General features: G+C 39.1%; 2 protein-coding genes across 2 annotated transcripts in view; both read right to left on the bottom strand.

The window, feature by feature from the left end:
- Positions 1-4433: 4433 nt before the first annotated feature.
- Positions 4434-26862, bottom strand: part of LOC118930368 (LON peptidase N-terminal domain and RING finger protein 2-like) — a 25905-nt gene continuing 3476 nt past the window's right edge. Inside the window, 12 exon segments of the mRNA XM_057497520.1 lie at positions 4434-5266; positions 8306-8455; positions 10719-10881; positions 12370-12471; positions 12473-12526; positions 14608-14728; positions 16037-16204; positions 16207-16244; positions 16522-16618; positions 16976-17176; positions 17845-17852; positions 19991-20112. Of these exon segments, the coding sequence (XP_057353503.1) occupies positions 5072-5266; positions 8306-8455; positions 10719-10881; positions 12370-12471; positions 12473-12526; positions 14608-14728; positions 16037-16204; positions 16207-16244; positions 16522-16618; positions 16976-17176; positions 17845-17852; positions 19991-20112 (1419 nt within the window). The 3' untranslated portion in view covers positions 4434-5071.
- Positions 20034-26862, bottom strand: part of LOC118930369 (uncharacterized) — a 25743-nt gene continuing 18914 nt past the window's right edge. The window contains exon 4 of the mRNA XM_036921508.2: positions 20034-20112. The gene's annotated coding sequence lies outside the window, so the exon portion shown is untranslated. The remainder of the gene's footprint in view (positions 20113-26862) is intronic.

Genomic DNA, 26862 nt, shown 5'->3' with positions numbered 1-26862 from the left:
CCAACACTAAAGCTTCTGTCTGTGCACTGCCTTGCCTAAGGCACAAACTGAACACAGGACATTTTTGCTTTTCTTCCTTCAGTATTAGGGATACTATTATGTTTCAGAGCTTGCTGTCTACTTAGCCCATAATCCTGATATATTCATTGCTGCCTGCCCAAACCCCTCCACTTCCAGGTGACTCCTATCTGTACAACATTCCAAAAATTAATGGTGATCACTTTCCCCAGGAAGCATCTACCTTCTGTCAGTCAAGCCCCTGGGAGAGGACCCTTCACTCCCCATTGCCTTCTCGGACTTGCTGCCAACTCCAGCTTGCTACCACCACCTCCTGCTCCTTGTTTCCAAACATAACCCCTCCCTTCTCTCGATTACAAACACATACCACTAATCTTAGATGTGCTTTGCTCACTTATCAGATCGTACTCTGGCATAACCAATGGCATAACTGCTGGACCTGCCATCCTCTCAGCCAAGAAATACACCAAAATATTATTGTCAGACTCATACTTCTAACACAGTGTACAACTCCACTGAGATATTGTTTAAGACTCCCCCTAAATTCCAGATCTGTGATCTTGGCTAATACCATCTACATGGGAAACAGAAGTATGGGTTGGCCTCAGGGAATCCTCACACCTCTACCTGGCTTCCTCCTCTCTACTCTAATAAAATGCTTCCTATGCTCTTTAAGGTAACTTATGCCCTACCCTCTAAAAGTCTCCATTTTCATTCACTCCCAAGTTTCCTTATAATGATGTCAAACATCAGAGGACCAACTGTATTACACATTTAAAAAAATGTTGATGATATTTTGACATTTTAGGGGCCTTGCTAACCGGAGAGACCGCTCCCGCCTGGCTAGCTGAACCATCCAGATAGCAAAGGGCCTCCAAGGGAGTTGCCTTTCACATGAACACAGCCCACAGCCCACAGGGAGCCACCCCTCTGCCTGGCCCAGACACTCCAGGAGCCAATGATCCTCTGTCCTGATCGCCCAAGGCCAGTACCAGGAAACTAGAGACCGCCCCACATCCCAGAGCTCACCCACCTTATCCACACTAGCCAGACCCAAGCTGCCCCCACTGCCTTGCCTGGCCTTTCCTGCAGGAACACAGAAGGCTCTCCCCCATGCTCCCCCCTCGCTCCCGCTTCTGCTCCCGGCTCTGCTGCTGCTCCCTGTGGCCCTGTGCGGCATGCCTCTCATTTCTAGCAGAACCATAAATAGCAAAAAACTTTTCTTTCAATGGCACTGACCTCTCTGTGTTATCACTCAGCCACCTTTATAAATTAAGATCCAGGTACAAATCAGAGCTAATCATGTCTCCAGCTTGGCCAAGTACAATGGTGGCACTTCAATTTCTTCATGAGTGTATGCTATGGCAATACTCTAATTCATCTAAAGCAGACCCACTACCACAGTCTACTAGATAGGATTCAGCAGATTTGGGTAACTGCTTTAGCAGCTGAGAGGTGAAAGTCAATGTGAGGTTAAGGTAAGGAGTTGAAAGGGTGAAAACACCTTCTAGGAGTCAGCAGCCAATGGCTCAGAATTAAGTGTCTAGCCCTAGTAGAGAGGAGGTGACATTTGGCAACATTCGGGGTTCCATTTTCCCCTTGCGTGTGGCTGGCACAGCCACACCCCCCATTCAGTTCTAGCTTCCCCGGGAATTCGGTTTCAGTGGGCCATAACAGGGCCTTTTGTAAGGACGGTGCTAAAGGAGAAGAGCTTGCTGCAGGCTACCACTGCTATCCATGTTAAAAGGGGAGGGGACCTCTACTCCACAGGTGTGCCTGGGAAAAATAAAACTCATTAAACAAAAAGCAGTCACCCATATTTATTTTCTTCCTAACACACTACTATCTTCTTCCTGTCTTTCAGACATTTCTCTCTTATTTGATTGACAGTATAAAGAGTGGTTTTTACCAAAGTCATTTAAGTGGTGGGAAAACACACAAAAAAGAAAGGAAGCAGAAGAAACAGATGAGTACTTCTGAAAGCAACTTAAAAATCCTAATGACGCCTATATAATACAGCTGAGGTCAGATGGTGGTACATTTTTGATTGTTAACAACTGTCAATTTTCAAATAATCCTATGACACATGATAATATCAGAGTTCGTGGTATAACTTTGTTTATTGATGATTCAAAAGTCCTGTGTTAAGACTTGACATATGTTAAGGGTCGAGATACAAGTTATTAAACAGTTTTTGTTTTGGTCTGGGCAGGGCGATAGTTAAAAGGACATTTCTGTGGTTTTGAAATGCGACTGCACTCCAAAATTTGACACATGAATTAGTTAAAACTTACTGTGGTTGCCTGGCAATCCTTAAAATTTTTAACTGTTTTCATATGGCACTTCAGAAGATATTCTTTCAATTCTGAAGAAAGGGACAACATATGGGATGGGATGCCCTATATATCTCATAGGCTTTCAGAATACTGCTGGTCAGGATGTCAGCTGCATTTCAAAGATGTAGGCAGGGAGGGAACTGAGTCAAGCCACTCGAGGGAGTGGATGGAAAAACACCTAACAGAGTGCACTGCACGTCGAGTCCTGTGCTTACAGAGCAGTCACTCCCCCACACTGCTACTCCCCTAAGTAGACTGGTTTTTATTCTAACATAACTAGAGCATCAGTGTCAGAACATTTTTGGAAACACGGAACTGGAATGCTCTTACTTTGCCCAAGAGATTGTGGTACTTTCTGAGAAATCCTTAAAAAGAGGGGCAGGCAGAGGAGGAGGGATTGTTCTGCTTTAGCTGGATTTGTAGCAAACTGGAGTTTGGGTTTCTTTCTTTCATTAACTTATAAAAGGACACTTCCTCATAACAGGACTTGGAGTATACTTTCTTTGGTTCAACTTCCTGACAAACAATGTCACTAAGTGCCCAGGAAGTACCCAGCTACTCCCACTTTGAACTATGTGGGATTTGATGCAGGACAGGGTATGACGTGATGGTGGTCATTTCCTTTTGGGGCCAAAAAACCAACCAACCAAAGCTTTTGTTGCTCTAGGCTGTGCCATTACTGTTTAACAGGTTTTTATGTAAGAGCACTCCCAAAGAGATGACGACTCAGACAGAGGCAGGCACAACCAGGAAGAGAAAGCTTAATGGTTCTGCTTAAACAACTATACCAGTTATGACATTTGCTGAGGGAGGCTGAGAGCAGCAGCATCCAGCTGTTACGGGGAAAGCTCTAACACTCTCAGCACAGAAACTTCAGGAAGGCTCCTAGGGAAGCTATGATCACATGGTTAGATAGACACTCCCAAATTCAAACAGCAATGAGTTGACTTTAAGGTAGAAGAAGATTTTCTAAAAGAGACAGGGAATAATCAGTACAAACCCACTTTCATGACCCTTTTCTAATAAAGGTCTTCTGGCAAACTAAATGCAGCTTTGCTCGCTTTCAGATGAGCAGGTTAGGGTATAATGCCAAAGAATGTTAAAGGCTATTGCCAATGCTTGAATTAATAAAATAGTTTGGAAATTATTTGGCCAAACTGCCTTTAACCCACATTCAAGATGAGATTTGAGATTCACCATAAGTGAAGCGCTGGCAACATCCGACTGGAAAATATTTTTCCAACCAAGTTTTCTCCTTGTAACTTATAACTAAGAACAGTATTTTCTCACTCCCATGGTGAAACTGAGTTTTAGCTATGGAAAACTCCTACAATTAAGAAGAAATACTATTATAAAGTCTAATAAAATGCTTGATGGATTGATAAGCCACCACTTGGTATTATGAAATATATGTTTTTTAAACTCAAACCTCACACACCTTGAGTGAATACAGCAAACCTTACAGCTGTGGTTCACTCCCTAGTCTGGTTCTCATCATCCTTCAGTGAAGAGCCTCCGCTTCACAGACCGAGATGCCAACTGAAAGCATCAGCTGGGTCGGCGAGTAAGAGCCGCTCAGCACCGCAGGTCCGAATGGTTATTCCAGGAAATATAACCAACATGCTATAGAGACTGGAAGTTATACATATTCTTCTTTAATAGATAGCACCTGTTCTGATCATTGAAACACCTCTTTTCCCTATCCCCCCCAAAAAACTAAAGACAACTTTTAGGTTAGGGTTGTAGAAAAACTTGCTGAGTACTTACATCTCATACAAACTGTTCTCTCCTTACATGTCTTCTCCTCATATATTTTCCTGCAATAGGTAGATTTCCATTTCATAGCAGCTTAATAACGTCTTCATATATAAATGGATGGATGGTGAATGCAAATTTACTTGGTGGGCCTAATTTAATGCAAATCCTAGTAGAAGATGACTATTTCCTAAATGTTCAGTGTCTGTTGCATTAAAGAAACAGGATTATGCTGTTTTAGTTCACTTTTGCTCATTCTTTGTGTATATATATGCTAAAATGAACTAAACTATCTCAGATTTTTCTGTACTCAAGTTACACTTTTGTATTTTTATATTCATTATAACATGCAACTTACATACCCGAATTACCACAGGATATAACACACAGTTCTATCCAGTAGCTACTACTTCTTGGGTAAGAACTGATTTTGGCTCCTGAACCGGACAATGGTTTGATTCCTCAGTTTCACAAACAAGTTCACAGTGACACACAAACCCTAAGCCCAGTTTCAGGTAGCCTGTGCTCTGAGAAATCTGCTTCCTGATAACATGATTGCCCCCTTCCTGTCTAGCTGCTGAAGCATGCTGTTCCCATCTGGTGTAGCAAGATACTTTACTGGGAAGGGATTTCTTCCTTCTTACAAAACCTAAACCATGTGTCAACCATATGTGGTGTCAGTAAACTGCACACAAGAAGCGTCTGCTTCAAGGAGATTTTTCTCAGGTTGTTTTCTGACCATAGGCTCCATGTAAACTTCAGGCCAACTTTGTATAAAGGTAGATCCCACCAGGCACAGACTTTTAAACTTCGGAGTAGGAAGCAGTGTTTGCTCAGTGCTCCATTTTGCGACCCTATCAACAAGCATTTTGCAAAGCATGATGAATGGGATGTTAATTGTCCAGTCTGGCACTCCTCATAAAAGTACAAGGGCCTCCAGAAACCTTGGCAGAGAAAGAAAATCAATTATTTCTTGCCCTGCTATCACCCAGCTCTTGCCGACTATTCATCTTATGTGTGATGATGACTAATATTCGCCGAATGGCAAGGAGATGCTCTCTAAGTGAGGTCATGCCGAGGATGGCCAGCTGAGCCTTGCGTTCCAGTGGCAACACTGCCAGGACCCGCCAGGACCAAGCGGGACCACTAGCATTACTCTGCAACAGAAATGAAAGGAAAATACAACATTATAGCCTAAAATACAAGCCTGTTCTCTCAGTGTTGTCTTTTGTTCCACCACCAGACATGTGAGCAAGAATTAAATGCCACCAATCCTATTTTAGGTCTACTTGCAAATTTACCCAGACCTTAAAATACAAAATGTACTTTTACGTTACACAGGGAAGTGTGAGAGAACTCACAAAAGGAAGAACTTGCAAAGAGAAGCATCTTCCACAAGCGACATTCTATGAATTAGTTGCTTCTGTTCTAAGCGCTAGTGAAGAGTATAGCCCAGCCAGAAGAGGGAGCTGTAATTGTTACTTGTCCTTTCCAATGTTCCGGGTTGTTACGTTTTACAAACACTATATAAGCATAATATTAAGTAGATTTGCCTGCTTAGTTTGAGTGTTATAATAAAATAAATCTTGTGTTAAAGTGAATGTGACAAACGTGTGTGTGTGTGTGTATATATATATGGAACATCTACATGCCAGTGTTAATTGTATATATATGGGGATTACTACAAATTACATGTGTAAGAATTACTGTGCTGACAGCCTTTATTTCACATAATGGCGTGTAAGCCCTAACAGTTGTGGTTTCCTTCTCTTTTGTGATACAAATGCCTGACTTAAGCTTTGATTGCCAAGACATCCATTCCACAGCTGTTATGCTGAATAAACACACTGCCAGCCACAGGTCTAGATAAAGAGCCAGGTCACCTCCCTGGACTAAGGCTCCTTCATTTTGAAGATCTTGGTTGGTTTTGGTAACTTTGGTAACTGTCCGTCAGAGCCACTTGTTTTTTTTCTCTTCCAGTGCTTTAAATTCCAACTCGTTTTAAATTCACAAATAAAGAGTGAACCCCTAGAATCCTACTCTGGACCTCAATAAAAGCAGAATCCCCAGCCCGTGCACACTCTCTACCCGTGACCTCGGGTACAGCCCCAGGTGTGCTGTGGAATTTCCAGGTCTTGTGAATAATAAACCTCTGTTTTTTCAAAGTTGTCAATGGTTGTTGCTGAAGGGCAATCACAGTAAGAACCACAAGGGTTGGCCCAGTGGTAACTGACATTTGGAAAGGGAAGATGTCTGTGGGAAGCTCACCAGGGCCCCCAGGCATTTCTGGCTGAGAGCTTCACTAGCCATTGGCTGAAACCAACACAAAATACTTAACCAAAAAGTATTGGATTGTGGACTGAGCTATAGGCAAAAGCTGATTGTAAAGCTGTCCATATTCCTGGGCCTGCAGCCAAGATATCCCAGCTTCCTTGCTGCCGGTGTCTTGGATTCCCCTCCACTCCCATGCCGAAGGTAGGCAGAATCCCAGTTGGAAACTGGGGATAGCAGACTCTGGAGTCACCTCAGCTTAGGGTGAGGAAGGTTTCGCTGAAAGATCAGAAGTAACAGTACCGCCCAAGGCACAGGGCAGCCCAAGTCACTGTGAGGAAGGTACCAACTTCTCTCCCAAGGAAGGAGGCAAAAATGTTGGAGAAAACTCTCCTTTCCCTGCTCATCTTACACAGTGGGAAAAAGCTGAATATCAAGCTTAGGGAGAAGAGACTTGTCATGAAAACATCTCCCATATACTACCTAAAATCCTGTGGCAGGAAGACACGTGGTGTCCCAAAGGTGTCTATCCCCTAACCACTGACGCCTGTGAACATGGTGCCCACATGGCCAAAGGGACTTTGCTGAGGTGATTAAGGACCCTGAGGTGGGGAGATTATGCTGGATTTTCCCAATGGGCTCAACCTCATCACCCAGGCCCTTCAAGCAGAGAAGTTTCCTGCACTGTGGTCAGAGGGAGACATGACTAGAAGAACGGTCTTTAGGAGAGATGCAATGCTCTGGCTTGGAAGATGAGGAAGGGGCAAGAGCCAGGGAATGCCAGCAGCCTTTAGAAGCTAAAAAAGGCGAGAAAACGGATTCCCCTGTGGAACCTCCAGAAAGGACTAAGGTCCTGCCCTCACCTTGGTCAAAGCGGAGTGAGGCCTGGTGGGGACATCTCACCTCCAGAACTCTGAGAACTTCTATTGTTCTAAGCTACTACATTTGTGTGATATCTTACAGCAGTAGTAGAAAATTAATATATCTCCCAGTTACAGGTTAATTTGAGTAATAAGCAGAAATCCCTAGAATAAAAGATTGATCCGTGCCTTAATTCGAGTTAATCACCTTACTTTCTGAATCTGAGAGGCAGGGCGGAGTAGGAGGAGGGGCTGTAGGAGAGCGGAGGGTGGGGAAGAGCAGTTCTTGGCCCAAAGCACCATCCTGAGTTTGGAAAAGTCAGGGGGTACAAGACAGAAGCCCTTAAGAGACAAGAAAAAGAAGCATAAAAATGGTTGGAAAAGGCACAGAAGACATTTCATCTTGCCCTAATCTGCTGAGGGCTGGTCCTGTCCCTTTCTCTAAGGCAGGTGGGCGTGCACAGGAGGAGGAACTATACGCTCCCAGTCACAAGCCTAATCCCCCCTGCCAGGCTCTGTCACCCAGACACAGGGGAGGGGGATCATTTGCACTTAGGAAAGCATCACAGACCTGAAGCCCAGTCATTGCCTAAGGAACCGAATCCCTCATAGCACTCGTGGGGAGCACCAGAGAAAGCCAGCAGGACTGGACTGGGGGCAAGGAGTAACGAGAGCCAGGGGACTTTTCTCAGCACTATTAACACCTGTGTGCTGGGTCAAGGCCATAGTGTGTGCAAAGCATGCAGAGTTCAGGCCAATACACTAAACATCACCACCTAAATCTTACAATGTTGGTGAGAGGAATGAAAGTACAAAACATGACAGAATAAACTGACTTTTGATAGAAAAGAAATGGCCTTTTATTTGGTATTAATCAGAAAGCATTTACTGTTTTGTCCCAAAAGGCACATGCTACTATACTGTGCTTCTCTGGGCTGTTCATAAATGAATGGATCATAAGCAATTACGTTGGCTCCATGTAGCATAGAACTGCCTAATTTTCCTTCAGAATAATGTGTCTTAGCAAGCAATAATAGTGCTGGAAGAGAAAAAAGGAGAATATACTGGAGGCTCAGGTTCCCTGTCTGGCATTAACCCAAAATGGCTTAAAATCTGTTCTTTCATGTGATCCTGAAGTGATGTGAACCAGGAGACAGACTGTTGATAAACTGAGTCATGAAGAGTGGTCAGTTCTTCATACTCTGGACCTTCCACCTGATCAAGGAAAAAGCGGTGACCTTTTCAACAATTCATTATTGTACATGAAAAACAGTTACCTCCCCCACATCCGCCAGGCAGATTCACGGCATCAATTCCCTTGATGAGTCATTAGTGTTCTATAAACATGATATATGTTCAGCACAGGAATTCATGCTTCTTGCATAGTGGAGATCTAGCTACCCTGTCTTGTCTATAACATCCTGATTTTTCTCTTAACAGTATAGGTACACAAACCATGTAGTTATGAATAATTTTCAATGGCTACATGCAATATTTGAGATATACCATAATTAACTCAATCCTTCACATAAAATACATTTTTAAAAAACAATAATATTAATATTAAAAATGCAAATGTGTTTGGGTTTGTTTATTTTCATTGTTTTTTTTTGGTAAGAGAAAGGGCTGTCATCTCTTCAAGACAGTTTCCCGGAAGTAGAATTACCAAGGGAAAATGTTAGACATTTTAAAAATTGTATTCAACGTCATCAAACTGCATTTCAAAGGCCAGGTTACAGCCGCGGTGCACAGGCTGCATAGGCCTTACGTGGGTGGCAGGCCCTGGCACTTCAGATTCACCCTGCTTAGCTTCTGGGTATGTATCCACTGTTAGGTCGCTTGTTTTAAGTATGTCCCAGTTCTGCTTAGGAATGCCTGGCTGGGAAAGGTACTGGGCTGGGGACCAGGGGACGCAGGTTTGCTCTGGTTTCATCACTGACTCCCGTGTGTGAATTGCAGCCAGTTGTTTAGCTTCCTAAGGGCAGAGTTTTCTCATCTGTAAAAACGGGGTAAGCCATCCAGTTCCTTTCTAGTTATAAAATGCCAGTATCTGAAAACTTGAGTGAACTGAGAAATTAGATACAATGCACACACCCATTCTCAATTTGATTCCAATGAATCAAATACTCACATGCAGTAGAGGGTTTTCTTTAAATCAAAACTAAAATTATTTCATGTTGTAGCTATTTGAGTTCCCAATAAAAAAAAAGTTACGCTCCTAAAAGCCACCAACCACAACAGTAAGTAAACCCTCCCATCAGATCTGTGATCACTGCAGCAGAGGGACCCCGAGGAATACGTTTGGTCTCATCCTTTAAAGCCAGGACCTTGGAGCTCATCTTGCTGAGCTCTGCTCCTCTGCACTGCAAGGCCCTGTGCTCACCGACGACCGGGAACAGCAGCTGGCACAGGGACACAGCTGGCACAGGGACACAGCTGGCACTGTGGATGTGCCTCTACTCACAGCTGATGCAAATGTACATCATTGTTCTCAAAATGACTTCTAGTGTCATGTGAGATACCTGAAGACTCTCACTTTCCCCATTTCTAAATGTGACCCAGAAAATTCAAGAGGAATACAATAATTCTGAGGACCTCCTCCTTCTAAATATTTTAATGTTTCTGTTGCAGCATAAATTACATACAAAAAAATGAACAGATCTGAATTGTTGGCTGAGTTTTGTCAACTCTACACTCCAGTGTAACCACCATCCTAAAAACAGGATGGAGAACACTCCATCACCTAGGACTCTGCCACCCTCTTTCGAGTCACCACTCTCCCACTCTGCAACCGCTCTCTGACCAGGTATATAAATGAGGTCACACAGTGCATGCTGTGTGTGTCTGCCTTCTCCAGCTTAGCATAACATCCATGCAATTCATCCAGGTTGTATGGGCATCAGGAGGTCTTTCCTTTTCACTTCCAAGTAATATTCCAATTCATTTATCTGTTCATTTACTGTTGATGAGCACATGAGCTGTTTTTATTCTTGGCTATTAAAGAGAAAGACTGCTGTGGACATCATTGTACAAGTTTTTTTGACACTCCCTTCAAAGCATTTTGTTAATATGTCAAAATATGTGTTCAGGTATTTTTTTCAGACACATAAATAATTCTGGGTGATAACAGCAGAGCAGAGTAGTTGTGAGAGACTACATGACCTGGAAAGTCTAAAGTACACTATTTGCTGTAGGACACTTCACAAAAAAAGCCTGCCAATTCCTGGGCTAGAACATCAAAACAACAAATCACAAAGTGCATTTTGCAATGTGCAGTGAAAGGCAATCTTTACAGGAGGACAGTATTTTCCACTGCTCAACTCAGTTAAAAATCCACTGAGATTATAAAATAAATTTTAAGTGATGAATTAAGGAGGAAATAAGTAATATAACCAAAAGACTCTGACCAAGTGTTTCAAAACACAGAGGGAAACAAGGCACCTGACCTCTAAACACACACCAGTAAAATAAACCTCACCTTTTCATCTTCAAGATATTCACTGTCCGCTGTGTTATAGCCATCCCTGTGACGGTGGCTTAAAACTCGGAACCGACTAATTCCAATTGTGTCCACAACTGAGCTTCCATCAGGAAACGTTCTGACGTCCTTAATCTCCAGCATGCAGCCGTACTCTGAAATCCTGCCAGGACAGTCAGGAGAAATGACTGTGATTTTAAAAACATAGGAGGTCCTTCTTTTTTTCTAGATTAAAGCCAGGAGCTTAAGGGATAAGAAATACAAACAAAATAGTATCTTCCTTTATGCTATGTGCTCTCAGCATTTTTGTGTTAAAAAAAAGAATCTTTCCCCACTTCGAATTGTAAAGATAGCCCCCAATATTTTCTCTTTGACATTTTTATATTTTTTCACATTTCACACTGGAAATGTAAATGTGTTAATTTGTGTGTATGGTGTAAGGCAGAGTTTTTTTTTTTTTCCTGTTTGGATTACCCACTAATTTTCTGAGCACCTTTTATTGAGCAGTTTGCCTTTTCTCAAAAATATTTATAAATTTGGAATCCACATATGAGTGGATGTTTCTTATCTCTGTATTCTCTTCCAATGGTCTACATACTATGACATGTTAAGTTTATTATAGGGATGGTCTCCCATCTTGCTCAGCTGGATTCTTTTAAACTATCATGGTCTTGGTCTTTTACTTTTCCATAGTGATTCTAAAGCCAGCTTGAGTGATTCCATTTAAAACCCTCTTGGGATGTTCACTGTGACTACTTTGGATTGACAAACTGATTTGAATAAAACTGACATCTCTATGACATTGAGCCTATGCATCCACAAACATGGTATTTCTCTCCATTTAATTAGATTTCTTGAATATCTTTCAATGAGTTTATAGAAGTTTTCCCATAAAGGTCCTACACATATCTTTTAAAAAATATTTTCCTTTTTATTGAATATATAGTATTTATGGTAGAATCTAGTGGGTGGCCCTAAACAGCCATCACTAGATTTACCAGCCTCCTTTGAAGTAGGTGTGATCTATAGTAATGCGTGCCCCTTTTCTCCAGATCGTTTAGAGCACATGTACCTCCACCAGCTAGAACTTGGATACAGGGACCTTATCACGACCACATGGTAATGACAAAGCCTGAGGGGATCAGGAAGCCAAGACATGGGAAGCACCCAGAGTCTCCAAAGCAGCCCATGGAGGGGAGCTGCCTGATGGTTTGCAACATCTTCCCTAGACAAATCATGTAAAACAAGGAGAGGTAAAAATCAAGTGCCATGGGTTTTTCTGGCTGTGCATAGAGAAAGGCTTCATGGAAGATACAGCAATGTTTTTAAACCTTAGAAGTTAGACTGGATTTGTCTGTATATTGATGAGCTAGAAAAGAACTGTTGGCAGAGGGAAGCATGGAGGTATTTTGGAAGGAAGCATAAACTATATTTAGAAAATGTTAACTGATGATATGATAGTAGACTAGCAAGGATGATGTCTGAAAAAAAGGAGTAAGCAGTGAGGCTAGAAAGAAGGCTGGGATCACATCATGGATGGCTATTAATTTATACTTTGTTATCTAATGGGAGCCACATCTTAAATTATTCTTCAAGAAAATGACTAATTTTTGCATTTAAGTAGGACCTTTTGAATGCTGATAATTCTTACCCTGCATGCTCAGCAGATAAACACATGCCAAACCGCTTGGTGCCAGTTTCCATGCATCTTCTTATCATAAGCCAATAGTGGGGCTCAAAGACGTGGAGTGAATGGGACGGTGGGGAAGGCCATGGCACACACAAAGATGGGGACGTCTCTGGTCAGGCTGCAGGGCAGAGGAAAATGTTAACGGGGATGCAGGTGTTAGAAACAGAGGGGAGTACGAGTCATTGAAAATAGCAAATGTAAGTCAACCTCAATTTTCTCATTTAAGAAATAAAAACTTCAGGCCTGCCTTTGTCTTGAGTGGGGAAAGAAAGCCAAGGACCACAGTCTTAGAATGTTCTCAGCTCACCCGGGTTTCCTGCCAAGCCTGTCTTACTTAACTGACAAAAGAGAATACAACAAATTACATTAGTTTACTTAGAAAAGGTTATAGTTCATGATCACTAAAAAAAGTTCTGATGACCTCGAGGGTATTAGGTGAAGTGAAATAAGTCAGAGAAAGACAAATATTTTATCATCTCATTTATGTGTGGAAACTAAAAAAAAAGCAAAACCAACCTCATGGACACAGAAATAAGATTGATGGTTGCCAGAGGTGGAGTGGGAGATGGGATGAAATGAGTAAAGAGGGTCAAAAGGTACAAACTTCAGTTATAAAAGTCCTGGGGTGTAATGTACAGAATGGTGACTATAATTAATAATATTATACTGCATATTTGAAAGTTGCTGAGAGAGCAGATCTTAAAAGTTCTCATCACAAGAAAGTTTTTTTAGTTGTGTGGTGACAGATGTTAACTAGACTTATATTCACAAATATCACATCTTTATATTATACACCTGAAACTAATAAAATATTATAAGCCAATTCTACTGCAATAAAAATAAATAAATAAGGAAAAAATTCTGATGAAAAGCAAAACTATCTCGTAATCAAAGGTAATGTGTTCTAAAGAAAAAAATGGAAGGAACTATAAGATTTCACTAGTCAAAGACTACTACGACACAAAACTTTAATCATTTTAAACAACAAAAAACAACTGTCCAGCCTATTTTGAGTGGCAATCCTGTTCTCCCTTCTGTTTCTTTACACTATGCCTTTTCAATTCTGAAAAATTCAGTATCAGTTGTTTAGATACCAGAAAGAACTATATAATTTTGTTCAAATACACTTTTGAAATATTTATGGTAACCTCTTTCAATTAATTTGCAAAAATTTTTAGCAATGAACATTTTTTTCTATTTTGAGGCTTTCAAATTTCTCTGCCAAGGAGGAGAACAAACAGATAAAGCTTCATGGTTGACAAGGATTTTCTTCCTTAACCTGAACTCAAGACCAAGCGCACACACCATGAGGCCTTGAGACAGCACTACATGATGGGAATGATCTACAGTGCACCGATGAAGGAACCAGGTTTCAGCAAGGTTGGGGGACCAGTGCAAAGTTACTGAGGCATAGCCGGGACCCTAGGCCTGCTAGGCTTCCACATGCTGCTGTTTCTTTGGTAGCATGTGCATGCCTGGCTCTCCACATTTCTGACACACTTATGCCTGGGTGGGTCCCAGACATACTGCCAAGCTTCCCTTTAGCTTGTGGGAAACGAGCTACATGTACTGCTGTTAAGTGACTGAGACCTAGGAGCTCAACCTCTGGGAACCGCTGTGTTTGAGAACCTCAGTAACAGAATAACTAGCAGAAACAAGTTTTACTTAATTTAAAATCCTGCTTCCTAATTTTCATTATTAATGACAGAGGTATTTTATACTGTTAGTTTATGGTATCCTTTCACTGATGGGTGATACAATAAAATTCACACTACTTAGCATTGTATCAACCAAGATTTCTGTAGATACACAGGTAATTGATAAAGATCATGTTTATAACAATGCAAGTGAGGAAGTCTCAGCTCATGAAGTGATAGCTCCATCAAAGAAAGATCAAATTATGAATTGGGATTTTAGTTCATTGTATTATATTCTAATTTTGGGAACACTGGCCCTCTGTGTATAGCTTGCATTAATCATTCATTCCTTCATTCATTTGTTCATTCAGCAAGGTTTCCTGAACCTCTAGTATGCATTCTAGTCATTGCAAATAGTGTGAAAACATAACAGAAGCCATCCCTGTCCCTGAGGAGCTTATATTCTAGTGCCCACCTCCAGGCATGGCTTTATCACACAGCACTGCATACAGAAGTGAGTGAAGGGTGTTACGAACAGTGGTCGTGAAGACATGCATTTTACTCTCTGAGATCAGGGGGGCCATCTAGGCTCACTGGCCCAGACAAGCATGGGTGAAACAAGGCAGCAGGCCAGGCTACGTCGCTGTTAGCCAGCAGAGACAGCAAACACCATGGAGTAGGGCCTACAGGAGCCATGAAAGGGGACTGCCGTGTAGACTCAAAAGCATCCATCATGACACACAGCATATAGTATTGATGGTTGATGTTCCTGAGAACCCTGGATAATGTAGGAAGATCCAGTATGTATACAATTTAACAAATCAAGTATGTACATATAATGTTTTAGAAAGGTTTCAATTATAGTAGCTCATTTCAATAAGTTTTAGCAGTAAATTAAAAAGTTATAATTATTTAAAGATTCACTTGAGTATATAATATCTACTTTACAATGTTTGATTTAAAAAATGAATTTCACCTAAAAAACATACTTTATCTTATTTAAAATACATTAAGTGAGTTTAATCTCTGGGAGGTAATTAAGGCAAATATCATCAGTATCATTCTGTGGATGGAAAAAAAATCCCTGCCTCCCTAAGAAGCTAAATAACTTACTTTGTGAAAAGTCAGTGGGGCCACCAGACCAGAGAGCAATATAGTTGATTCAGATTCACTACCTGAAAAGTTAATCAGAAAACCTTCAGCTTTTAAATGTTGTTTACTGCATTCACCATACCCAATGCTTGGATGTAACAGTTCACATTTGGGTCAGACATCATTAAGAAGCTTCCCCCATGGAACCTCAGTTTTACTGGTTTTGATTTCAGACAAAAGACACAACTGCTGGCACACCAAAGGGGCTTCCGGCAGTCAGAAGGGGTCAAGTCTCCACTCCTATGCAAAACTGAGCACCCTGGTATGACTCCACCAGAGGGTGGGGCAAACGGAAACTCCTGGCCCACATGCTAAGTGCACCCAATGTTAACTGAACCCTCTGTGGTTAACATACAATAAGGACTCAGTAATGTTATCTCAGCTATTTATTATTGACACATAAGAGTTCCAATTATATCAGCTATTTTCAATATATCTCAACTACTGGGGTGGGTGGGTGAATATGTGAGGGGGATAAAGAGGCGCAAAATCTCAATCATAATATAAATTAGTCACAGGCATCAAAGTACAACAGAGAGAATATAATCAGTAATACTGTAACATCTTTCTATGTTGTAACTAGTTGGAGTGAGCATTTAATAATGTAGATAACTGCCAAATCACTGCTGTGTTCTTGAAACCAATATAATACTGTAGATCAACTATACTTCAATTTTTTAAAGTTAAATTTATGTATATATCTCAGCTAAAATTCATGCCAGAAAATTTCCCTGAAATTTAGTTGCTTCTGTCTCTCAACTTCCCCTGTGTATTCTTTGAGAATCTAGAGAGGCGGGAAAAGGCCTGTCTTTGACAGAAGAAACCCTAATTTCTTCAACAAATGGGTGGTAGAAGCAAAGCCAACCGATGAAATGAGCACTTTCTGAGGAATGAAAAGCAGAACTGCCTCGTCATTTCACAAGAAATACTTACCTCGGAAAGTTTTTCTGTGCACAGTGGACAATGTGGGGCATGGTCGAGGCAGCGCTCAAGGCATTTTAGGCAAATGTATGTCCACACGGTGCCGTGACAGGCTCTAAGAGCAACCTGGAAAAAATAGCTTGAATTTTCAGCAAAAACTGTCCACAAGAGACAAATTTTCAAGTAATCTCTTTATTTTATAATGAGTCCCTTAGTCAATTCCCTTGCTGTTCTCGAAATCACATATCCATTTCCATTTATCTTCCTTACCAAATTTTTAGAAATCAATTATTACTGAGGTATACATAATTTCTCTCATAATACAAAGGCCATATGTTTAGAATACAAAATTCAGAAAGGCTGAATTTTTTCAAAGAGTTGCATAAATTCGATGTCATCCTACCTCATGCAAAGGGCACACTCAAAGTCAGGTACATCTATTGAGAACTCTGCACTTTCTGCATTAGGGTTCATGTTCCTTTGAGGTGAGGAAACTGCCTCTGAAAAAATTTTAAATGCTGTCATTAACACTTGCACATCTGGATAAGAGCACACAATAACTGTATTTCCTCTGGATAAAATGTGTTACACAATGCAAATCACAGTGGGCAGGAAGAATTCCTACCCAATAATTCATCTAGGCAGTGAGCACAAATAAAAGTTAAGCTTTTTCTGCTTTTTACTATTAAATCTTTGTAGGCTTAACAAATAAACTGTTCTATAATCTAGAGTTGATCTAGTTATTCATTTTATTATTAATTTTAAACTACCTCTGTAAAACTTTAAAAAAATATATTGATTGGCTGACATTGTATCACTCTGGAGTCACACACTCCATGACAGAATAGCTCACTGACCTTTCTTGGGAATTTTTCCAGGGGCGTTCAAGTCAGGAGCATCTTCCAAATCACTTGGAAGCTGTCTCTTCGCACAGGTGCTGGGTGCCAACGGAAGGATACTTTCTAACACTTCTTTGTCCTCCTCCAAGTGTAAACCCAGTATAAAATATAAAACTGAAGAACTGGGATTTCTAAACACATCACATTTCTCAGTGGATTCTGGGTGAGAAAAAAATAATTTTGAATATTAAACAAATCATGGCAGAAGAGAAATATAAATTCATACATTAGTGTTTCTTTGAAATCTTAAAAATTTTTTTCTTAGGAAATGAGGCTTGTACTCTTCATAATTTGTTTCATCTGTTAACTTCTAAGATGAACTTCATTCTTTTCATGGGAAAATACAGGATAACATCTTCCTGAGACAGGTCCATTGAACTTCATATATTCAAATATCCCTCTGCTTTCTTTTTCTCATGCCAAAATGATTTCAAGTCTCCTGATATTTTGGGTTGCTTGGAGATGTTCTAAAAGTTTCTTTCAAGGTTCAGTCATTGTCATTACTTTTGCCAACTTCCTTTAAAAGCTCCAACTTCCAGGTCGAGGAACTAGACCTGGTCTGGAGAAGTACTTCTAATGTAATGCTACAGTCTGAATAACTTGTCAGTGTTCAAAATTAAGGCATTGCCGCCTTAATCAAGATAATACTGGCAAGCACTTCATACCTTAGAACTGCCGGCACTGCCACCTTCATCCAGAGCAGGCTGGCTGTTTATATGGCTGTGACACTGAGCCTTTAATCGGGAGTTAGACATTCTGCTTTGGATGGAAGGTGTCGAATTTGGATGCATATTTTCTGAAGCAGGGAAAGACACCTCACACATTACCTATAAAACTGACAAGAAGAAGAAAATTATTTTAAAACACTTGAAAAATACCTAATATGCCCTAAAGATTCAGAACAGATTATGAGGCCAAATAGGCCTAAAACATTGAAAAGAGTAATTTTCATATTCCAATTGCCATTATCTTAAAATCCACACATTTCTGAAGCTACAGTCAACACTTTAAGCATTTAGTTCCTAGTCCCTTTCTATCTGCATCTTACCAATTATAAAATACGCACATTGCTATTTCTTCTGTCTGGTCCTTACACCTCTGCTACAGAAAATCTCCCCTAAAAGTCTCATGGATAAGAGAAAAGTGGGGTGTAGAGGTTTCAGGGAATGCCACATTAAAACTAAATGGGGATCATCCACAGGATTGAGATATTTCCAGATGACTGCCCAATTTACAAAAGAACCAGAAAAGACACCTCGTTAAGAACTTTAAAGAGAGAGAGAAGGTGAAAGGCTATGATTCTGGTTCACAAGCCCTGGACCAACTTTTTTTTGTGGTGGTGGTGGGAAGAGATCGCTCGTCTCCTGATGGTCCTGCCAAACCTCCTGGACTCAGGTGACTCCAAGGGCATCAGAGGGCAAAAGGAGCGACTGAGACCCGAATGAAGAAGGCCCCCATGTTCTCCGTGTGGCAGGTGAGTATACGAGAACCAGTGACCTCTGTAGCAATGAGGAAAAGCCCCTTGGGGACCTCAGTGTCCTCAGCACTTGCTCTGAGAAGTTTTACCAGCAGGGGGAGAGGCAGGCTCTCAGGGAGGGTAGCATGTTCTGGGGGCATCAACAGGCTGGCACTGTTTGGCACTGTCTGTGATAGAGGACCTCTCCACCCACAGAATGATGGAGGCAAAACACCATGTCTGCAAGTGCTGGACCAACAAGGAGCCAAGAGACCTGAACCCTGGTCCTGGGGCCTTTGTGCATCTGCTTAGTCTCTTCTTAGCTCAGGCTGAATCTCTCATGATACTGTTGGAAGGATCAGGTGAGAGATGTTTTAAGATTCTTGCGAAATTTGCAGGGGTGACAAAGCAGGCAGGGGTAGTTGAAAGAGCTGACTCAGGATTCAATAGTGTTTTGACAAGTTGAAACAAGGGTCAAAACCAATGAATGACAATCTAACAGGATTATCCAAGACCAGTCAGCTGTACCAAAAAAAGCATAAAAAATATTACTAGAAACTTCTCATTAATAAAAATTGATCTAGGTGTTTTGGCCAACTGCAGTTCAAATAGGAGCCAACTGTGTGATGGTACTGGGCTAAAAATAAATAAACACGCCTCACAGTGTGAACACAATGTAAAGTTCACCACTGGATGCTGACCCATGGGGTACACTAGACTGCATCCAGAGGAAACCTTACCACCCTGTTCTGTGAGAAAAGGTTGCTTGGTCCAAAGATAACTGGAGGCAAAGGCAACAGCTGTTCTCAAATATCTAAGGTGGTTTAAAATGATGGAGGGAGAACAGATGCATTTTCTCTTGCTTTAGAAAATAAAACTAGAATATAAAGTGGAAATTACAGGGTAAATTTATAGTAGAAGTTGGCACTAGTGTTAAAATCAGGAAATACAGATATAAAAACAAGAACGCCCGGTCACTGGAAGTGCTAACACTGTGTAACTATTGCACAGGCTTTCTTATAGGGTAGATTCCTATGTTAAGTGTGACTTGGTGATCTCTAATAAGACTGGGTTAAAGATTTGCATAAAGGAGCAGATATTTCTGCATCATGCTGGTGAAACTTTGCTGAAAATTTCAAGTCAACCTATGTAGCTAAATTGATATACTTTGCATATATCACAGTGAAAAATTATAGGGTTGCTATACAAACATTATAATTCTTGAAATGATGGCTTTGCCTCCTGAGCCTCATACATCAACCCTGCCTCACAAATACACCATTATTTCAGCAGAACTGAGGTATGTGCATGCTGGCTCATGAAACATTCTGCTTTATCCACAGGTGAAAGTTATCAAATGCATGTAACTCATCATTATTACTGTGTGTTTTAAATCACACTGTCATGAATATTGAGAATTATGTTTCTTGTTTATTTTACATGCCAGATTTACTCTGCATGGACACAAAGGCTGTAAATAAGACTTAAAGCACAAAGTCATCTGAAGGAAATCACACCTTCTGTGCTCTTTCTTCATTGAGTTACATTCAGGATTTAAAGCAAGGCAATAGAGAAATTCCTTCAACACTTCCGTACTTCTTCCCAATCCAGAAAGAGCTTGCGCTTTCACATGATGTCCCTGCATTCATCAAAAGACAAAATACACACTAGAAAAAAAACAGTGTGATTATATGCTTGCATACAAACAGCCCTGAAAAAAAAAGCACTGGAACTATTCGTTATATTTTCATACTAAGTAGAATAAACAAAACCTCCCAAGGATGGCTTTAGCTCTACTACCTTGGAAACTGAACAAACTTGAATGTCACAAATACAAACTACACTCACAACACAGGAGTCCCCATACTTGGAATCTGAGGCCTAAGCAGTTCTAAGGGACATGCTGAGAGAGAACTGACTGTCTAAAAGCTTTAAGTTCACTGGGTAATCACAGATCACCAGATTGTTCCTGTCTTCAAGGAGCATACAGTCTTGTGAGAAGACACACATGGCCAGAAATTAGTATAAAAACAAAGCATAATATACAAGGTATTTCACAACAGAAATGAACAAAATGCAGTATGGACCATTATTTTCCAACAGCACTTTTTTTTTTATGGTTGTTCAATCTTCTCAAATAATTGTAAGAATTTGTGGTCCATTCATATTCATATTTACTAGTTCACATATTGTATTTCCATTGGGGTCAGTTGTTCTGATGATTTTTTTAACTCTTTCTCTTCTGCATTATTAGATTTCGCCTTGTTGATCCCTGCTTCTTTGTTCGTAACTAAGAAAGATGCACTGTTCCCAACAGGTTCCCTCTGACCTGGAGTCAATTAGATCTTTGTCCTTATGAACTTCATCGCTGAATGGAAGATACACTGGGTCCTGGCAGCAGGAGTGAGACCTATTTGGGAGATTTCATTTTCATGTGTGCCACAAGGAAGAAAGACCTTAGGCCGGGAGCCCATACACTGGGATTCAGGGGGGCTCACTCAGGGGGACCCGCCATGTGCATTGGCTGCCATGACTTTCCCCAGGCAGGTGGCCCACATTCTTTGGAGGGGGAGTCTATGATTTTTTCCCCACTGCTGTTGTGCACAGTGTGTGACCAGCACCATCAAACAAACCTCATTCCTTACTCTTAAGAGTCTAAGTCAAATCCTGCCTGGATGAGGATAGGAGCTCAGCTCCTATTTGAATTGTGACACCTCTGCTCCTTCATGCATTCCTCCACATTCCAAAAAAATCTATTGAAATTTCGAATCCCATTAACATTCCCTCATTCTCTTCAGTGATGGACTTAATCTTTTTTATACTTTCTTACTGTCACATTTTTTGAGACATAATTTATATGCAATAAAATTCACCCATTTAAAATGTACAATGTGATTAGTTTTGACAGATATACATAGTTGTCCCTAGATTCATCAAAGGCAAGATACACATTTAAAAAAAACTGATTACTTGCATACAAACCACCCTTTAAGGAACATTAAAACTATTTGTTTTATTCTCATACTAAGTGGTATCAACAAAAACCCACTGAGGATGGCTCTATCTTTCCTACTTTGGAAACTGAGCAATGTACTCAGTTTTTTTTTCCTTTTTTTCTTTTGCTACAGAAACTATCGTAGCAAATCTACAACCACAACCTTGATACAGCACATTTCCATCACCCCAAAAGTTTTCTCATGCCCTTTGAAGTCAATCCCCTCCTCTGTCCAAGTCCAGGAACCACTGATTTGTCACCATAGTTTTGAGAATTTCATATAAATAAAATCATAGGTGTATTTGTGTGCCTTCCTTCACTTAATGTGACACCTCTGAGATTCACCCGTGTTGTTGAATACACTTTATTCTTTTCTATCACTAAATAATGTTCCACTGTATGATTAGTTACACTGTTTATCTATTTACATGTTTTATTGATTTTTTAGAAGTTTTATTAGTTTTGTTTAAAAAAAAATGAATCATTTGATGGACAAGAAAATTTTAAGTTACTTGACATATGCTGAAACCTGTAACCTTGCTCAAATTGGCAGTTACGAAGGGTCATGTGCATGGCACAGTTCACCCTGTTTATCTCCTTGAAATGTCTCAGGATTGAAATGCTCTGGGGCTTAAAGCAAAGGAAAAATACTGTCACAGAGCCCAAAACTAAGACTTTAACCTCCTCCAGCTGTTAGCTGAATTCTTTTTAAATCCAAATTTACTGAGAAATAATTGACAAATACAACTGTATATAAAGTATAAAGTGTCCAACATGATGTTTGATATATATACACATTGTGAAATGATTACCATGATCAAGATAATTAATACATCCGTCACCTCACACAGTTAACATTTTTTGTGTGTGGTGAGAATGCTTAAGATCTACCCTTAGCAAATTTCAAGTAGGCAATACTGTATTAACAAGTATAGTCACCATACTGCACATTAGCTCCTCAGAACTGAACTCTTCTTACAACTGAAAGCTTGTACCCTTTGACTTACATCTCCCCATTTCCCCTTCCCCTCGACAACCACCATTTTGTTCTGTTTCTATGAAATGAGAAATAATTGACAAATACAACTGTATATAAAGTATAAAGTATCCAACATGATGTTTGATATATATACACATTGTGAAATGATTACCATGATCAAGATAATTAACACATCTGGCACCTCACACAGTTAACATTTTTTTAAAAATTCCTTTTATTTAATTCTTTTTATTTTTATTTAATTTTTTTTATTTAATCTTTTTCTTTTTATTTAATTCTACATATAATGATACCATACAGTATTTGTCTTTTCTGTCTGGCTTATTTCACTTAGCATAGTTCCTTCCAAGTTCACCCATGTTGTTGTAAATGATATGATTTCCTTCTAAGGATGAATAATATTCTAATGTGTATGTGTGTGTATCATATTTTTATCCATTCATCCATCCATGGACACTTAGGTTTTTTCCCAGGGTTGGCTAGTATGAATAATGCTGCAGTGAACACAGAAGTGCAGATATCAGTTCAAGATACTGATTTCATTTCCTTTAAATACATACCCAAAAGTGGGATTACTGGATCTTATGGTAGTTATATTTTTTAATTTTTTGAGGAACCTGCATACTGTTTTCCATAATAACTGTACCAATTTACATTCTCACCAATACAGTACAAGGGTCTCCTTTTCTCCGTATCTTTACCAACATTGGTTATCTCTTGGCTTTTCAATAGTAGCCATTCTAACAGCATAAAGTGCTATCTCATTGTGGTTCTGATTTGCATTTCCCTGATATTTAGTGATGTCGAGCACCTTTTCATGTACCTATTGTTCATTTATATGTCTTCTTTGGAAAAATGTCTATTTGGGTTCTTTGTCCATCCTTTAATCACGTTATTTGATTTTTGCTATTGAGCTTTGTTAAGTTCTTTATAGATTTAGGATATTAGCCCATTATCATATATATGGTTTATAAATATTTTATCCCATTCCATAGTTTGCCTTTTCAATTCATTGTATCCTTTGCCATGTAGAAACTTTTAGTTTGATATAGACCTACTTGTTTATTTTAGCTTTTGTTGCCTATGCTTTTGGCATCTTATTCAAAAATTACTGCCAAGACCAATGCTAAGTAGTTTTTCCCTACGTTTTCTTCTAGGAGTTTTATAGTTTTAGTTTTTACATTCAAGTCTTTAAACTATGTCAAGTAAATTTTTGTGAGTGGTGTAAGATAGGGGTCCAGTTTCATTCTTTTGCATGTGGTATCCATGTATTTAAGTCTGTTTTACTCCCAGAAATGTTTTGTATTTTCAGTGCAGAGGTCTTGATCATCTTTCAGGTATGTCAGGATTTATTCCACGGATTTTTTTGTTGTTGTTATATGAAGGGGTTGTTTAAAATTTTTGTTTTCTATTTGTTTTTTGCTAAATATATGGTAATCATTGATCTTTTTATAGTGACTTTATATTCAACAATCTTGATAATTCCTTTATAATTTCTGATAGTTCAAATATTCCTGTGGAGTTTCTATGTACTGCAACATGTCATCTAAAAATAGCAACAGGCTTCTTGTATTTTTCCAATCTTCTTTTTTCTTTTCTCCTCACTGCATTAGCTAGGATCTTCAGTACAATGTTGAATGGCAGTGATGACAGAGAACACCCTTGTCCCCTTTTGCTTCAGCAGGAAAACATTCAATATTTCATCTTCAGTCATGATGGTTGGAATAGATTTTTGTAGATACTTGTTAACATACTGAGAAAGTTTCCTTTTTTTCCTAGTTTTCTCAGAGATTTTAACACAGGTCATATGATTTTCTCCTTTATTCTGTGGTTACAGTGAATTATACTGGTTGACTTACAATGATTAAACACAGTAACATTTGACTTAATCACAATGTTCTGTTCTTTAAGTGTCTCACTGGACTCAGTTTACTAATATTTTTGTTTTAGGATTTCTGCATGTATTGTCATAAGAAATACTGGACTGTATTTTTCCTTTATTGTCATTTTTTTTCTCTTACCTTTATTTCCTTATTTCTACTTCCTCTGGACTCAATTTGCTTATAGTCCTCTGGAATCTTGAAACAGAAGCCTGAAATTCACCAATTCCCAACTGTTCTTTTGTGGCACGGGCATGTTAAGCAATACATTTCCCTCTAAACACTGTTGCAGTGGCATCTCAGTTTTGATACTTATATTTTCATTATAATTCAGCTAAAATATTTTCTAATTTCATTGTGAATTCTTACTTGACCTATACATTATACAAAAATGTATTGCTTAATTTCAAAATATTTGAAAATATTCTAGTTATTTGCTACTGAATATTAGTTCAAGTCCACAGTGTTTAAACAACATATATGGTCTGATTTAATCTTAATATTTGTTGCTACTTGTTTTATGGCCTAACCGAAGGGTTGGCAAATATAACCAGAGGCCAAGTCTAGCTGCTTGTGATCATGTGATCCTGACAGATGGCATATTCCATCATTGTCTGTAGTGCCATACATTAATTAAATCAATGTGCTGAAGTATGTTGTCTCAATCTATATCCTTATTTTTCTATCCTTATTTTATTAGCTACTAAGACTTTTATTCAAACTCTCCAAATATCTCTCTTTTTAGTTTTGTCACCTTTTGCTCTGTGTGCTTGTACACACCTGATTTTAGAGTCATACATACTTAGGAATGATACATATTTTCTGTTGAATTGACCTCTTTATCACAATATCCCCATCTCTCATGATGCCCCATGCCCTAAAGCCTACCTCATCCCATAGCAATGTTGTCATATCATATTTCTTTTGGATAGTCTTTGTAGAGCATCTTTTCCCATCCTACTAATTTCCACCTTTTTGTGTCATTCTATCTAAGGTTTATCTCATGTGTACCTCATGTAACTGTTTTGTTTAATCTAGTCTGCCAATAGTTGAATTTTAAGTGGAATACTTAAATGTATATGTATATTGAATGCAAGGTAAGTCCCATTTATTTATTTATTTATTTATTGGGTAAGTCCCATTTTTAAATTTCTTTTCTAATCATTTCATTTATTCACTGTCGTTTTATTCTTCCTTTTTACTTTCTTTTGGAAGAAATCAAGTATTTCTTAATTATGCCACCATAGCTTTGTAATTTTAGCTTCTTTCATTATCCTTTCAGTGGCTACCCAAGAGATTGAAATGTGCAAAGCTGTTTTATCAGCAACTTTAAATTAGTACTTTTACCACATCCAAAAAGATACACAGACCATAAAACCATTTACTTTATTTACTCATCCTGACTTTGTGCTATTGCCATGTTTTACTTTTACCTATGTTATAAATACAACAAAATATTATTGTTATGGTTTGAAATAATCAATATTATCTTACATTTATTCATATATTTACCCTTTTTATGGGTCTTCATTCCTTCCTTTAGTGGTATGCTTCCATCTGGACATTTTCCTCTAGCCTAAAGAATTCCCCTGTATTTCATGTAGTACAATTCTGATGGCAATAAAAGTCCTTTACCTTTATTTATTTATATGGATAAAACATCTATATTTTTGTCTTCAATTCTTAAAGATATTTGCAACTGGGTAAAGAATTCCAGGTAAGCTCTTCCTACCCACCACCTTTCAGCACTTTGAAGATGTTATTCCATTATCTTCTAGTTTTAATGTTTTTTTTTTTGAAAAATCAGCTTTCAGTCTTATTATAGCTCCTCTGAAGGAAAATGTCCTGTGTTCTCTAACTGCTTTTATATTTCTCTTTATTTTCAGAAACTTGACTATAACATGCTTTGGTATGTTTTGTTTATCCTGCGAGTGTTTGTGTTTATCCTGTGAGTGTTTGTATTTATCCCTTTGGGCTTACTGAACTGCTTAAAGTTTGTCAAATTTGGAAAATTCTCAACCATTTTTCTTCAAATATTTCTCTTGCCTTTTTTCCCTCTCCCCTCTTCTGAGATTCAAATTTCACAGATTTTAGAACTTTTGTCTGTATCCCATATATGTGTCTACTCTGTTTTAATCCATCTAATTAATTCTCAACTTCAGATGTTGAGAGTTCTAAAATACCCATTTGGTTCTTTTTTATAGATGGCTATCTATTGAGTTCTTTATTTTTCATACACATATTTCTGTTTTCTTTAACATATTTATTAGTTATTTTGAATCCTACTCACAACTTACAGACCAAAATTAGTCACATGGCTCCACCCAACCATAATGAGTCCAGGAATGCAATCCTACCTTGTTTGGGGAAGGTATAAGATAGAAATATTTGGGGAATTGCATTAATGATTACCACACTTGGTTAAGGTCACATAATAAGTACATATCAGGGCTCAGATCTAAACACAAGTATTTCTGAAGTAAAAAAAAACAAAAAACAAAAAACAAAAACCTG

The sequence above is a fragment of the Manis pentadactyla genome, chromosome 2, assembly GCF_030020395.1.
Source record: "Manis pentadactyla isolate mManPen7 chromosome 2, mManPen7.hap1, whole genome shotgun sequence".
Lineage (NCBI taxonomy): Eukaryota > Metazoa > Chordata > Mammalia > Pholidota > Manidae > Manis > Manis pentadactyla.
The sequence above is the reverse complement of the archived record's forward strand: the minus strand, read 5'-3'. Positions and strand labels throughout refer to the sequence as shown.